The 16983-nt window shown below is 37.9% G+C and overlaps 1 protein-coding gene across 1 annotated transcript; it reads left to right on the top strand.

Moving 5' to 3' along the window:
* Nucleotides 1-2355: 2355 nt before the first annotated feature.
* On the top strand, nucleotides 2356-14928 carry LOC117110025 (metabotropic glutamate receptor 7-like). Its single transcript, XM_033252581.1, has 3 exons — nucleotides 2356-2473; nucleotides 9164-11255; nucleotides 13845-14928. Exons 2-3 carry the CDS (start codon nucleotides 9180-9182, stop codon nucleotides 14373-14375), a joined length of 2607 nt encoding a protein of 868 aa, XP_033108472.1. The 5' UTR covers nucleotides 2356-2473; nucleotides 9164-9179; the 3' UTR covers nucleotides 14376-14928.
* The last annotated feature ends 2055 nt before the right edge of the window (nucleotides 14929-16983 follow it).

The raw sequence follows: 16983 nt of genomic DNA, 5'->3' as shown, positions 1-16983 counted from the left end.
TATATATATATACATACATACATTTTCAAACGTTAAGGAAGAGGAACCCGCGAGTGCGAAAAATAGGTGTTCCAACAGGGAATCGCACCGGGAACCTTCTGCTGTCTATGCAGACGCCTTAACCAACTAGGTCATTGAGACTTTGTTTGGAATTCAACTCTGATTGATGTACCTAATTCTTTTGCATTCATGCACATGCGTATTAGACAGCACTTGATGCATGGCAAATAACTGAAATTAGAGTTCTTATATAGAGAGTTGCGACATGAACGGTTCAGGTCATGTGACTACTGGCCGCACTCTATCTACCATCTTGGTGCCCATTGATCAAGTCAGTGGCGCGTAGACAACAAAAATAAAAATAAGCTTCGACCAAAATTATTGAACTCATGTTACTTAAAAATCCATGACTCCGTAACGAAGAATCGTGTCACATTATTTTTTTTTCTGGAAATGTTCTTAAAAGACTATTCTACACCACTATATAAGTTTTAATAAGTGAACAAAATGTTTCGACCTCTGCCACAAGATGGGAACAAATTATCTAAATAGTGTATTATAATAGGCCTCTGCAGTACAGTACGTAGGTAGGTAGTACTATAGACTAGACCTAGCCAGCTATAAAAGTAGCGTAGTACTTTTTCAGTTACCGTATGACTTACGGATTTCTCTTATTATATAATAATAATATATATAATATAATATAATATATATAATAATATAATAATAATAATAATAATTATTATTATTATAATATATATATATATTATAATAATATAATGTATATAATATAATATATATAAGATAATAATATTATATTATTTTGGAGATACCATCGGACTGGGACCCTAGCTGAGGCGTGCCACAAACACCCATTTACTATACGAATTTCTAAGTTGTCCAGTGAAAAGGCCTAGGCCCTGTCGCCTATCATTTTATGAGCCGAGCAAACGCGATGTTGTACGCCTAGCTAAGGCGCTATGCAATTTTGGTCAAGCAAAAACTGCATGTAATATAATAATTAATAATAGCATATTGAGAATCAATTACTTTCGGAATTCTGTTATAAATTTCAAACACATGTTGATTAATAGATATTTACTATCAAATGACATAAAATTTTCTTATTAAATATTTTTATTTATTTTTTTCAATTGTTTGCTATTATTTTTGCAATCGCCACACTGTAGCATAGGGTTTGTGGTCACTCATGCATGCAAGGCACCTCCAAGATGGCTACCCAGCAGCGTCTCATGTTGCAACTCTCTCTATATTGGAACTCTAACTGAGATCAATATAATACGCCCTCTTCTTATCAGCAATTCACGACAAGTCGAGATCTCCGAAAAGATGCTTTTTATAAGTAAATCTTGCAATAACGCTGCAAATATATATATAAATACATTTTTAAACGTTAAAGAAGCGGATTCTGCGAGTTCGAAAAAAAAAAACAGGTGCCCTAACTATTATGCCTACATAGTTGTGGAGGTGAAGGTGATGACAATGATAAAAACAAAAGTCAAGTTAACTTATTTTGGAACATAATGTTTTAAACACGAATATTTCTTCCACTCTTTGCCTGTGGACTTAATCAGCGCAAGTGATACATCAGATACTTAACTACAAGTTGCTGAGACTTAATTGGCCAATCAACAAACACACAATGTTTGGTACTAAACTTAATGAGAAATTTAAAAAAAAATGTAGTGAACAGTAGAGCTTAGTAAGTTGTTATCTTAAACAATGTGTGATCACTGGTAAAGCCAGGGTCTTAATATTATAAACAAATAGCCATCCCCTTGCAGTCGGCGTATTACCTCATTTCTCATTACAAATTGTTTATAGTACGTGCATGGGCTGTTTATATGTTCCCGGTATAATGTGTAAGTTTCTGCGGAGTACAACAAAGCAGTACAGTAAATAAAGGAAGACAGACACTTTTTATTTCTTTATAGGCCTTGCATCGTAACGGGAATGAGGTATGAACCACGACTACCACCACCGTTAGGCCTACATGGAAAGAAAGATCAAATTTATAATCTGTCAACGAATCGTTATATAAAACATGTTTCTTTACACAGGAAAGGGACAACGGGAAATCGATCCACTGTTTATGTTGTCGAAGTAATATTGAGTTACAATTGATGAACAAAACAAACTGATTTGTTATTAAGAGTAACAGCATCATCGATTGCTTTCATAATTAACCGTGTCGACAAACCTATTCAACACATCTTCATAATTATTAGTGGCGCTCCAACGAATTATAGGGATGTGATCTAGCGCATTCTAATGTTCTACAGAAATAAATTGTACTAACCAACGTTTCTCGCAGGATTGAGTAGGTAATGTATTTTTCAACTGTTATAAGTTAAATTAGGGTTTGATGAACCTTTTACTGACCATTCGGTAATACTACTTTAGATCATCGCGTGATGTGGAGACAACTTTTCATAAACGTAATCGTAATAAGGTAATGTATTATAGTCATTTCGAAAATCATGACGTCGACAGTGTGTTTACAGTTCCAGTACATGCTACATTTTTCGTCGCTATGTGCATTATGACCTACGCAATAATATTAATAATTTAAAAAATTAACATGATTTTGCACTAACATACAGATTATTAACTTGAGCATAGAAATTATTGAATTCAAACCATGTTTTTTTTATACTGGATATTGGTAAAATTAACATATAAACACTTTCAGTGACTAGAGGTTTCTATCATTTTTCTCCGTCAAATTATAGGTGAACATTTGTTATTTTCACTAATTTCTGTGGTCAAGTTTATGTCACTTCAACATGAGCAACAAAAAAAAAAGTCAAAAAAGTGGTATAATAAATTAGCATCCACATAATGCATAAAAGTACAAATAAACCTACATTGAACATGACAACTATAAGTGCGTTGTAATACAAGTAATTGTTATGGACACTTAGTCCATCTTATTGTCAATTAAAATTACCGGTAATTATTTACATAAATACATAGGCCTATCAAGTACACCAAGTGCTTTGGCAGAAACATCCTTGTAATCAATTTTGTCCAGTTTACAATTTGCGTACGTACTTTTTTCAGCATATCGATGGGAGACCCATTTCTTCTACATTTATTTCTAATAAAATCTGTGTCCACAACAATTACTTCATATTTCTCTCTTCAAGTGTCAGGTCTGGAGCAGACATCGACGACAATAGCACGCCAGACCTCTCTGTTGACAGTCCTCCTTATCAGCTCAGTGTGGCTTATGGTGTTCGTTGTGACATAGTTGTTGAGGCTGTCCATCATATACTTAGTCCTCTGCCGTCCCCTGCTTCTCTTCCCTTCTATTTTTTCACATAGCATTTGTTTCTCTAATTCATTCTTCCTGCATATGTGTCCAAGGAACTTCATTTGTCTCTTTCTGATGGTTTTTTTTATCAGAGATCATTTGTATCCTATCATTGCCATGACTTCCAAGTTTGTTTTTCTCTCTGTCCATGATATGTTCATGATCCTCCTAAGGAACCACATTTCAACGGCTTCCAATCTCCTTTCTGCGCCTTTGCTCAATGTCCAGCTTTCATATAAGAGCACAGACCACACATATTCTTTGAGGGTGCTAATTTTGGTGTCAGTTGTGATATTCCTACTTGTGAATATAGACCTCATCTTGTTGAATGTGTCCTTGGACATTGCAATTCTTTTCTTTATTTCGGTGTCACTCTTTGCATTTTGTGTTATGGTATATCCAAGATATTTGAAGCATTTAAATTGTCTTATTTTCACACCATTGCAAGTAATATTGCACTTGGGTACAATGGATTGTTTTGAGATGACCATGCATTCTGTTTTCTTTGCATTTAATTGCAACCCCTTTTCTTCACTTTTGTCTGCTGCTGTTGTCAGAAGAGTCTGAAGTTTTTGTTCAGAATCTGCGATGAGGACCGTAGCATCGGCATATCGTAGGTTGTTGATGTTGTTGCCTCCTACCTTTACCTCCTCATGTTCGTAGATATTTCTTAGGATCATTTCACTATATAGATTATAAAGATCTGGTGACACCACACAGCCTTGTCTCACTCCTCTTTTAAGTAAACTGTATACGCTGTGTTCATTTTCCATCCTGATCGCCGCCATTTGTTCCCAGTAGAGGTTTCTGAGGATTCTTAGATCTTTGGAGTCAATATTCAGGTCTGACAGCATGTCAAATAGATCCTCATGTCTCACTTTTTCGAAGGCCATTGAATAGTGAATAACGCGGAGGTATAGATCTTTCCATGAGCATATTTAATGTAAAAATTGCGTTTTGAGTGCCCTTTCCAGCTACAAAACCAAACTGGGTTTCAGAAATTTCTGGATGTATTTTGTCCCTCATTCTCTAAATGAGCACCCGCAGAAGAACCTTTGTCATTTGACTCATGAGACCACCTGTCGAGTATGTCATTTTTATTCATCAGGATTTTCCCATCTTTAGATTTTAGACATCCTGTTTTCGCCTTTGGAGCCTTCCCCCTGTTACTTCTCTGATCTTCTGGTGCATATATTTGCTGTCTTCGGTGTTGTTGTTTTCAATCTCTATACACTGAGTGTTTATCCATTATTCTTTGGCTTCATTGCATTTTTTCTTCACAAGTCTGTTCGTTTCTTGATACTTTTCTTCATCATTTTTTTTTATTTTTTTCCTTTCCTTTATATGATTCAAGATTTCTTGGGTCATCCATTTCTTGTTGGCTCTTTTCTCTGTAACAGGAACGTACTCTTTAGCCGCTTCATGGATGCTTTCCTTCATTTTCTGCCATATTTCCTCAGCCGTTGTCAGACTGTCAAGAATTTCAAATTTGTTCCTCACATATATGGCATATTTACTTCTCAGCTCTCCTTCTTTTTCTAGAAGGTTCAATTGCAGTTTGGGTTCCTTCTTTGACTTCTTCAGCTTTTTCAGTTTGACTGTCATGGTTCCCACCACAGGAATGTGGTCACTGCCGCAGTCTGCACCTGGCATGGATTTGCACGATTTTATGGAGTTACGATACCGATCTTGCATCAGGATGTAGTCAATTTGATTTCTTGCTTTGTTTTCCGGGATTTTCCATGTTCAACATTTTCTTGGATGATTTTTGAACCATGTATTCATTATAGTAGATCATTTTCCTTGCACCACTCAACAAGCTTTTCTCCGTGTTCATTTAGTTTTCCTATACCAATTGGTCCCACTGTGCTGTCTATTCTATCACTCCCAACCTTTGCATTAAAGTCCCCCATTATAATCTTGATGTCTTGTGAATTCATCTGCTCCATTGCTTTTTCAAAATCTTCATAGAATATTTCAATTTCAGTCATATCCTTGTCTGCTGTTGGGGCATAGCACTGAACAATTCCAATGTCAAATGGCTTTCCACTAAATTTGAGAACGATGACTCGATCATTTACACACCAGAAACGTTTCAGGGCCTTGATTCTCCATCAAGTATTATGCCTGCTCCTCTTTGATGATGATCACCTCCTGAGTACAAAATCTTATACTCATCTGATGTTATACTGCCTGCTCTTTTCCATCTAACCTCTGAAAGACCAAGTATATTTATCTTCATTCTTTCATTTCTTGTATGATGTTCTCCAGTTTTCCTTTCTGTAACATGGTTTAAACGTTCCATGTTCCGATTCTGCGTGTTTTTCTGTCGCTGACAGTAGCTTGATGACGACCTGGAGTCACCTGTCGAACATGACCTACCCTACCGAGCGAGGGGTTTCTAGAAGTTCTAGTAATCCCATTCACGCTGTTATCTGTCATAATTTTGGTTTGTCTTGCCATGGTATTCTTTGCAAATGGATACCTATAGTAGGTTGCAATTATTACTTTCTATAGGAGCAGTGATCATACAGATCGGGTTGCCCTAGCCATTGTACTGTTCCTAAAGTATCCTCTGCCTAGTGCACTTGAAAAGTTGACCAATCACCCAGATGCTCGGCTGCTCAACAGTTCATCCATCACCTGCCTGCCGTGACTTCAGCGTAACCCTGGCCGGGGGGCTAAGAGGGTACTCGATCTTGCCAAAGGATCTCCCACAGGCTAGCAGAGGGAAGGAGGCCCCCTATTTCTCCTGTTGGTGGAAATTATTCCACCCTGCCACTTCATATTACAACCCATTATAGTTGTCACGTTCAATGTAGGTTCAGTTGTACTTTCATGCATTATTGGGATGCATATGCATTATTTGGATGCATATGCATTATTTGGATGCTATTTGGTTTGCCATCAATTAAGACTTGTTAGTAATTTTAGCTTTCAGGGAGTCGGCCTTGTAGCATAATATAAGCCTGCTCAACGGGGAATGTTGCGGCTGCCCCCTGTGTATGCATTCACTGTATCGTATAGGCCTATATTAAAATGATATTTTATCATCATAAGATTTAGTAGACTGTTGGATTTGTGTTGCGTTGGATTGTGTGGCTGTCGCATGATGCAAGTGATTTTTATGATTAAAAAATGTTTTATGGGCCAGTACATCTTTAATTGTTTACTATAACAACATTGTTTAGTTACTGAATATGTTCATCTTCATCTTTCTTCTATGTCTATATATGTTAGTTTACCACATAATGTACATAATAATTATTTGATATTTGAAGATTAATCATTGTATTGAAATGTTTTCAAACGGTGATTCTTCAAGCTATGCTTACCTTGATATACAGTACAAAATTAATAGGCCTACCGGTAATTGGATAAGGATTCATCTATCTACTTTAGAATTAATAGATTGCAAAAATATTACACCGAAAAACTCAATAGAAAACTCTCAACAGTTCTTATTTAAAATAAATAAAAAACCTGTCCGAGACTCAAACATTCATGTTCTTCAAACGTCAAACATTCATTCATTCATTCATGTACAAGAAGATGTGCAAGAAATACATAAGTAGACAACATATTAATTATCCTCTCCGTTAGCAGTATTGGTTGTATTTCCAAAACTGTATAATGTATTCTATTGTGTCTCATCCACATTCAGTAGTGTAACTGTAAAAGTAGCAATAACTTTTACCCGTCAAACTCGAAGATAAGTAAACCATTTAGTACAGGACGCCTATTGAACTCACTGCCATCATCATATTGTTCAGTTTGTGTATGAACCGCCCATACTTTATCTTCCAGAGCCTGTACTAAAATCAAATCCACGGAGCAACTTGGTTCATATGATCTTCTTTTCACCTATTTTCAACGATGCTTACATAAAAGACGTCAAGTGGATCATATTACATCCAAACCCTGTTTTGGTACTGGTACATGGATGATAACCAAAAAAAGCTTAAAAATTTGCCCAGTAGACAGATCATCTGAATAAATATAAATATCAAGTAGTAAGGGCTTGACATTGTGCCACCAGTTGTCAAACTTAAAAAAAGTCAACATTTATAGAAAGGTAACCCACACTAAGAAATGTCTTTCGACTCAAACCACCTGTTAGACAATAAATTAGGACTTATCAAATCCCCGAACTCATACCATCCACCAATATGATCGTCTCAGACCAAGTAGATCTTGAGAAAATCGACTACGTAGCAGTGCAACCAGTTTCCTGTCGTTTAGAAAACCTCGTAAGACCACGTGTTAATCAAGAATAATAATAAGATGGTAGCCCTGGCCTAATTGTTACGGTACTTCAGAATGAAGAAATTATCAGCTATGAATAAGAGCTCTCTGGCAACCATTTTTCAGTTTTCTTCTACTTCTTTTTCTGGCAACATTTCCAAACGCTATGCATTAGCATAATGCAGAGCCGTTATGTTGTTCAGGGATTTGGGGTCAAAAGTCTTTAAGGGGTTACTGTATTCTTATGTTTTTCTGTCAACATTCTAAAGCGCTACTGGCAAACGATTGGGCCGATTTCAATCAAACTTAGTAGAACCGGTGACGGGTGACCACAACTTGGGGTCATAGGTGTTATTAGGATCAAAATCCCCCAAAATTATTAAAGTCTGCTGCTGTCATAAATACCTTAGCACAGTATAGTATAGACATTTCCACATATCCATTGGCACGGGGCAAGGTCTTTATGGACGTGTTAAGGGATTTCGGGTCTTTCTGGCGACGTTTCTAAATGCTGCTAGCGGCGAACGATTGGAACGATATCAATCAAACTTGGTTAGCAGAACCAGTGACACCTCCTATACATCGGGTGTTGGCAGCTTTTTGGTATAGGACGCATAGCGATCATTAGGTCAACACCCTCCCCCACCAAAAAAATTGATTAAAGTCTACTTCTCTCACAAATAGCATAGCACAGTCTTACAGAAGACCTTTACCACTTGTGTGCTGATAGATAGGTCGAGTGTAGTTCCAATGTCAAATTTTCAACATAATCCAAGTGAGCTCAAATTTATAAGGAGTGATCTGACTGTGTTCATATGCTGTTGAACATAGTAATGTATCTAGTTCATTTTAAATTTTCAAGTGTAAAAAAAAATCCAAGTTTTCCTTCGTTTGTTTTGTATTTAGCTCTATCCCGGTACATAGAGACCTGTCTCTTATACACATCTAGATGTGTATAAGAGACAGAAATTTAGATCCACCGATGCCTCGGTTGTAAAATAATAATTGACTAAATTGTAAGAATAAATATCAATGTATCAATTAAGTCAAAGTATCTTGCAGTATCTTATTATTACAACGTTATATTATTATTATTATTATTGTTATTGTTATTATTATTGTCAAATAAAAATTTAAAAAAATGAATGAGGAACAATTCCAACAAGAATTAAATAATTTCAGCTTAGTTTACAAATTTGAATTACTGTACATATCGCAATGTGATTATATTTTATTTACGTTATTCACATACCATATTATTTTTTGGTAAAAAGTTTTATACTAATATGTTATTTTATTTCACACGCATCATCATCGTACCTGTGACATAATTCGGAGAGTTCCGTTGCCACCCGTGTGACAGTGAATAAATTTGCAACACATCTCTGAAACATGGAAGCCATCTGACAGAAGTGTTGCCAAAGAAAAGTATACATGATGGTGTTCATTTACCAAGAAAAAATATCTCAGTCTAAAAAAGAGACAGTATATTTCCTCACAAATAAAATCATACAATAATTCAACGACATACGAAAACGGCTTACGATACTGACTTCTTCTATTTGAATACTTTTTTTTCAGATAAAATGCTGAGAACATGACGGCCTTAACAAATTACCTGTTCAACTTACGATCATTTGAATGTTTGCTTTTAATAATTCTTCAACTTCTAAAAACGTCATCACAAACTCATATGCCAGACACCTATAATGACGTCTACAAACAAAATGGTGACGTTATTATCGGCGTGTTAGCCGACGTTCACCAGCAAGATGAGGATGGTCAGTGCACTGAACTCCAAGATCTAGGCGTTTTGCATCGCCTTGAGGCTATTGTATACTCCATAGATAAAATAAATTCTCAATTTGACATTTTACCAAATATTACAATTGGGTTTGAGATTTATGACACGTGCAGTGAACAGACTACATCACTTTCTCAAGCTATGCGTTTCGTACCACCAACTAACTTCCGCTCAGAATTGTGCACATCCACATCGCAAACGAATACTTCCGACGTCGTGTCCGTCATCGGAACAGAGTGGAGTGCGACTGCGATGTCTGCTGCTATGATGTATGGTATTATTCACCTGCCTATGGTGAGTTACTTTGCTACAAGTGACGATCTTACTGACACAAATCGTTTTCCATATTTTTTGCGAGTTGTTCCACCTGACCGATTTCAAGTGCAGGCAATTGTTGACTTGTTGTTGTATTTCGAATGGCGCTACATTTCTGTCCTGTATTCTGATGACACTTATGGTCGTAATGCTATTAAGAATTTAATCAAAGAAATATCGCAGAATCCGGATGGAACTATTTGTATTGCTAACAACATTGAGATCAGTGACAATGCGGTTTTGCCAGGCGATTTTGAAAATGTTATACATACCTTGAAATTTAATGACAACTCCAAGGTTTTGATTTTGATTCTGCGTGAAGACCAAGCCAACGGTATGCTTGGCGCTCTACGAGAAGCAGACTTGGTTGGACAATATCAGATAATTGGAAGTGATAGCTGGGGAGCGAGTATATATGAAATCAGAGAGGAGAACTTGGGCGTAGCAAAAGGATCACTAAAAACCCATCTTCATACGATGAAAGTGGGGAAATTTGAAGAGTTTTTCAAATCCCTGACTCCCGAAACAAACAAGAATCCTTGGTTTCCGGAATACTGGGACGCTTACCTATCAAGTGACACTTGCAAAAACGACACAAACTCGAGAAACGCCACTCAATGTACCGATGCATATCCCGAGGATTTTAGTAAAGGAAGCGCTGTTTCACTTGTCATAGACGCAGTGAAAATAGTTGCACTCGCCCTCGACGCCATGATTAGTGATGGCTATTCTGGAAACCATGGACACGTTTTGTTTGATTATATGAAGAATATGTCGTTTCATGGAAGTAGCGGTTGGGTCGAGTTTGATGACCGTGGTGATTTGCAAGGTATATACGACATAGAGACCATCCAATCAGTGGGCAACGGTTACCATATTAGGAAGGTTGGCACATGGAATAGCATGTCCACAAACAGGCTGCAGATAAACCAGTCTAAAATGGTTTGGTTTGTGAATGGTAGCGAGAGTGATAGTCCTGTAGTATCAGTGTGCAGCCTACCCTGCAAAGCCGGTCACATTCGTATCGAGATTGATGACTGCTGTTGGACCTGTGTCAACTGCTCCGATAACCAAATACCTATAAATACAGAATGTCATACGTGTCTAGAAAACGAAACGACAGATTGGAACCGATCGACTTGTGTACACTTTGAGCCTATATACATGCACTGGAGTAATGCGTGGGCTATTGGACTCTCGGTAATGGCCTCAGTCGGGTTGGGCGTCTCTACATACGTCCTGGTTATGTTTATCAAATATAATAGACACAAGTTGATCAAAGCATCAAGCCGAGAACTAAGTGGTATCATGCTATTTGGAGTATTCATGTCGTTCAGCCTCGTTTTCAGTATTATCTCCAAACCGACAAAGGCCACATGCTTGGTTAATCGAATAGGTTTTATGCTCTGTTTTACGTTTACGTACGCACCTTTACTTGTTCGAGTCAATCGAATTTATCGTATCTTTAGGGCTGGGAAGACATCTACAAAGAGACCGATTTTCATTAGTCCTCGGTCACAGATAGTGATGGCGAGTGTGCTAATTGCTATTCAGGTAAGTGATTATAATGTCATCAAATAGGTAGCACACATCATGTTTAATAATAATAATAATAATAATAAGATTTATTAAGCGCACATCTCCACTAAAGTGCTCAAGGCGCTTGTGAAAACCATGAAAAAGCTTATCCTTTGAAACTAAAGGCTACCAGAAAAACGACCATAACCCACATCACTGCTTCCGTTTACCAGCAATTTAAGGTGCAAAGACCGGCTAGTACATAACTCACAGGTGTTCTCAGTTTTGTGGGCATCTAACTAAACAAATTAAAGAACAAAACAAAACAAAAATCAATTCACAATAAATTAATTTCCTTGAGCAACAAAAAATAGATGTGTTTTCAGAGCACGTTTGAACAAAGCAGTCGACGAACTTGATCTTATTTCAAGAGGTAATCTGTTCCACAAACGGGGGGGGGGGGCCGCAACTACAAAAGATCTGTCACCCCATGACCTCATGGACCTGGGCTCAACCAGCAATCGTTTATCACCTGAACGAAGATTTCGTGATGGCACATGCCACACCAAGAGACTACGTAAATACTCTGGACCTTCACCGTTTAGCGTTTTATACGTGATTAAAAGGATCTTAAAAACGACCCTATAATACACAGGCAGCCAGTGCAATTGTTGTAGAATTAGTTTAACCAAATAGACAGGTTCATATCCCAAAAATAATGATGCAATAGTTAGAAGCTGGGATAAACTTGATTTAGGATATTTTGACCATGCTGATTACGAATCTGGTGGATCCCAAGCGAAATTCGTTCATCTAAGGGTCAAGATGGCCGATTTTATGCAAAATTATCCATTTTTGAGAAAAATAAATCATTGTATTTCGGTTACTTATAATAGTCACACAGAGTTCATTTTGGTACCAAACTGTTCGGAAGACGCATGTTTTTATTCGCTATAATACAACATTTCCCCAACAAAATACCAGTAAAAAGGTATTACGAAAAACACGTTTTTGGACAAAAAAAACCTGTTTTCTTGTTTTCAGAGCCATCGAATGTTTCCACTTATTCAATGGTATTTTGTTGGGGAAATGTTCCATTATAGCAAATAGAAACATGAGTCTGCCGAACAGTTTGGTACCAAAATGAACTCTGTATGACTAATAGTAACCAAATAGATTTCTTTCCCCCAAAAATGGGTACGGTAATTTTGCATAAAATCGGCCATTTTGACCCTTAGATAAAAGAATTTTGCTTGGGATCCACCAGATTCGTAATCAGTATGGTCAAAATACCCTAAGTCAAGTGGATCCCAGCTTCTACCCAAAAATGCCAATTGAATTGATAGAGAACGATTTTTGAGAAATGGAACCAGTCTAAAAGGTAAATCCTTCCAGAGCTACTAAGTTTGGTTTCCATACAATCGCTACACGCTGTCGCCGAGAGCTTTCGGTGATGCTGATTGGTCGGTCGAATCGAAGAGAATTCCCGATTGCGTTGGGGACTGCTACGCATTGAACTGAAAAACTGTAGCGACAGTGTAGCAATTTTAAGGAAAAAAACAGGCTTTGGTAGGCTTATAAGTTTGAAACTTATCTCCAGTCTCTGTAGCACCAATCGAGTGAGAGTGTGATATTCCCACTTGGTGAGATTCCATCTGTTCCGAAGTGCTGTAGTAAAGATAAAGTGTCTTGATTAAGGACATAAGCAAAAAGCACTTTGAGGCAACTAGATGTACGCCAGGATTTGCCCGACGAAGGGTCTGATCACCCCCGACGGGAGACCGACGTCTCCGACGAGAACTTAAAGCCTGGTTTCTTTAAAATTGCTACACTATTTTCAATGTAATCGTTGTAGGCCTACTGCGTAGCAGTCCCCGACGCAATCGGGAAGGCTCCTCGATCCGACCGACCAATCAGCCATCCGATCATCATTCAGAATATCGCATCCGGTGGTTTTCAAAAAACATAAATAGGCCCGTAACTTTTTCTCCCAACGAATTGTCTGCTCCCCGTCGGGGGAGGGCTCTCCCCGACCGACCGGGACAGAGTCGATCGCATTTAGGACGCAAAAATTCTAGGGCATGCGCTCTATACGTTTGGGCACCGCGGGTCGCTCTACGAAAGGTCTATAGAACTAAAACTATAATGATGACAATAACACTGTTAGCCCTTATAGCATAGGTGATGGCACGGTTTAAATGTTGGGTGGGGCTAAGACTGGCATCGCTAGTGGCTTATATATTGAAAATCAGTATTTGATTATCGACGCGACACCTTAACGATTTTACAAACATTTTTATTTTCTATTTCTATTAATAGGTGTATCATGATTTCGATTTTTATTACCATTGTAAATAAGTGATTCGAAATTATCTACTATTTTTAAAAGATTTATATTGTATCTAAGTAAAAATTTTGTTGTCTAATAGATATGTTTTACTCACAATGGTTCATTTCTGGGAACAGCACATCTCTAAGATGACAGCGGTTTCACATTTGTTGCTCCTTGGCTCACCTAATTATTCTTAAATGTTTGTAAATTTGCTGATTTTTGTATTAGTAATGCTTTATATTAAGTTGTTAATTGTATTGAATGAATAAAATAAAATAAATTTCTCTTTCCAGTTGCTAATCAACGGAATATATCTCTTAATAATCAGTGCTGACACTGACATCGTTGTCGTCCAAGCACACGTGAGGACAGTGCTCGTTTGCAAAATTGCGTTTATCGAACTCGTAGGCTCGTTGTCTTATAACCTTTTTCTTATAATATGCTGTACATTTTATGCGTTTGTATCGCGTAAAGTGCCTAATAACTATAACGAGTCGCGTTTCATCAATATGAGCGTGTACACGACTCTAATAATATGGCTTGGCTTTATTCCGAGTTATTTTCTCGTTGGTGACATTTTACTTAGGGTCAGTGTCATGTCCCTAGCGATGATAATCAGTGCCTTCGTGACGCTCTTTTTTATGTTCATACCAAAAATATATGCCATACTGTATCTGAATGAAGAGAAAATAAAAGTCGGAACGTACCAGGCTGACCAATCAACAGAAAAGAAAATAGCGACGACACATTTTCCATGCAACCAGCAAGAACCCAGCAGGAACAAAATTGCGCCTTTAAAGAGTAGGGCGTCCTCTTTAATCTAAATTCACGAGACACCGTTGTATGGTGATTACAAAACACTTTTAAAAGAAAGATGACAGAGTATTATCAATTCTCCTGAGCGTTACAAAAACTACAACAAAACGATGACGACAACGATAGAGATGATGATAGTGGTGATGATTATTACGAAAAACGTCAATATAAAAGTTGAATTACCAATTTATTAATATTACAAATATGGACGGTAGAAAAACCCTGTGCAAAATCATAGGCTCCTGACATATTGTTATTTATTTATTTACTTACTTACTTACTTGCTTGATTGCTTATTTATTTATTTATTGTTGAACATATTTATACAGGATGAAACATGTGTAGCTGTTACGTTGAAACCTGTTTTACATAGGTCCTATTACTACCTGTTAATCTTTACTACTATTAACTGTAAGACTTAACTACAAACATGGTAAAAACTAGAAAAGAATACAACATCAAACTTTGTTAAAATACAATCGTAAACGTTGACTAAATTACATAAAATCACTAGATAATTTAAATAATAAATACACACGTAAGGTATTAATGATTAAACCCTTATTCAATGAATGAAATAATAATATACCTTTAGACTGCAGAGGCTTCATGGTTGAACAGGCTCACTTCATTACACAATAGGCGTGTATATATATATATGCATATATATATATATATATATATATATATGCATATATATGCATGTATATATGACTGTAGGTCTTGTTGTGGTAACTTAAATAATAGTTTCCTCTGATTACCTTCAGTCTAGATTTGCTGGTTATTGGTCTTCTGTGAAGTGACTTTATCAATAGCCTCTTTCGATTAGCTATAACCTAAAATCTGCTTAGTATTGTCCCCCTACCCTAGGAGCTATGCTGGCGGAAGCTTATGCTTCTGGCAGGGTCACCCAAGCCAGACAGGTCTGAGGGCATGGGTATTGGACAAGCTGAGCAGGTATATCCTGGTCACGAAGTAAAACTGTATCCTACTTATATGGATCAAATATACCCTGGTGTTGGGGCTCAGCACCTGCCAACCCGGCAGCAGGGGTTGGTAAACTGTTATCTTGGCAGGAATCAATGAATATATTGTTTCACTGGCTTGTACAGTAAATCGGCAGGCGGATGATCTTTATTGGACAACGGCTGGCGGTTATTAGGCATAGCTTGCTACTGCGGGGCAACCTCCATCTACCCCAACTGTCACGTTTCTGCGTTCCGTTGGAACAGGTTGTTGTGAGGTCCAGAGGTGTGTGTCTGTTCTGGGCAAGCATTCACTCACTCTTTCTTGCCCAGGCGTTTAGCGTCCAAAAGCAAATGATGACAAGTAATAATATATTTCAGCGGCTGGTAACTCGGGAGTCATCTCCCGGCGGGAAATTGCTGTCGTTACTCGGCAAGGTTCGCGTGCAAGGAAGGCGCGGCCGGGTCGACATCCTGCTACTTCCTCTTTTAATTTAGTTTTAGGATGCTGGAATGTTCGCTCTTCCTCTCAGACAGAACCTCGCGTTCACCTAGAAAGTCAGCGTTGGTTGACCTTGAACTCTCTCTTCTTGGAATAAATGTTGCAGCTCAAAGTGAAACATGGCTTACTGAAAGTGAATCTGTTTGCGAGGCAAATTACACCTTCTACTGGTGCGGTCATCCTGACACCATAAGACCTAAGCATGGAGTTGGTTTTGCTGTTCATAATAGGCTACTTTCATGCATTCAGCACCTATTTCAATTTCACCCCGGCTCATGACACTTCGAATGTGCCTGAAAAATGGCTACATTACTATAATATCCGCCTATGCACCTACATTGATGGACAGTACCGAGTCCAAGGATGAGTTCTATGAAATCCTTAGTGAGACCATACTCAATATCCCAGCTGGAGATAACTTAGCACTTATTGGCGATTTCAATGCTCGCATCGGCTCTGATTTCAACTCATGGAGAAACGTGATTGGACCACACGGCATTGGAAGAATGAATGAAAATGGGCAACGTCTCCTTGAGCTTTGCGCAGACCACAGTCTCTGTGTTGCCAGCACATACTTCAAGGGTCGTATATGCCACCTGGATGCATCCTCGTTCCCACCGTTGGCATCAACTCGATCACATCATTGTCAGACGTCGTCAGCTGTGTGGTGTAACCCATTGCCGTAGCTTGCACTCTGCTGACTGCAACTCAGACCATGCCCTAGTGAGGTGCAAGCTTAAGATTTCACCAAAGAAATTCCATACTTCCAAGCCAAGACCCATACCTGCAATCAATATCTCTTCTACAAAAAACGATGCGAATGTTGCCAAGTTCCAAGAACTTCTTGCCGAACATTTTACAACAACCAGGCCCAGTAACCCAGAAGCTGCTTGGTCTCGACTTCGTTCTGCAGTTACAGAAAGTGCTCTCAGTGTATTTGGACGTAGCACACGTAAACAGCCTGATTGGTTTACTGCAAATGCTGTCTCATTACTTCCAGCTCTTCAGGCAAAACGCATAGCAAGAGATAAGGCTCGAATACAAAACACCCGTTCTGCAAAAGCTGATTACAGGGACACTGTATATATGCAACTATATGTATATATATATATGTATATATACGTGTGTATATATATATGTATATATATG

The sequence above is a fragment of the Anneissia japonica genome, unplaced genomic scaffold (assembly GCF_011630105.1).
Source record: "Anneissia japonica isolate Jap-2015-1 unplaced genomic scaffold, ASM1163010v1 scaffold2394_len201251_cov164, whole genome shotgun sequence".
Classification (NCBI taxonomy): Eukaryota; Metazoa; Echinodermata; class Crinoidea; order Comatulida; family Comatulidae; genus Anneissia; species Anneissia japonica.
The sequence above is the reverse complement of the archived record's forward strand: the minus strand, read 5'-3'. Positions and strand labels throughout refer to the sequence as shown.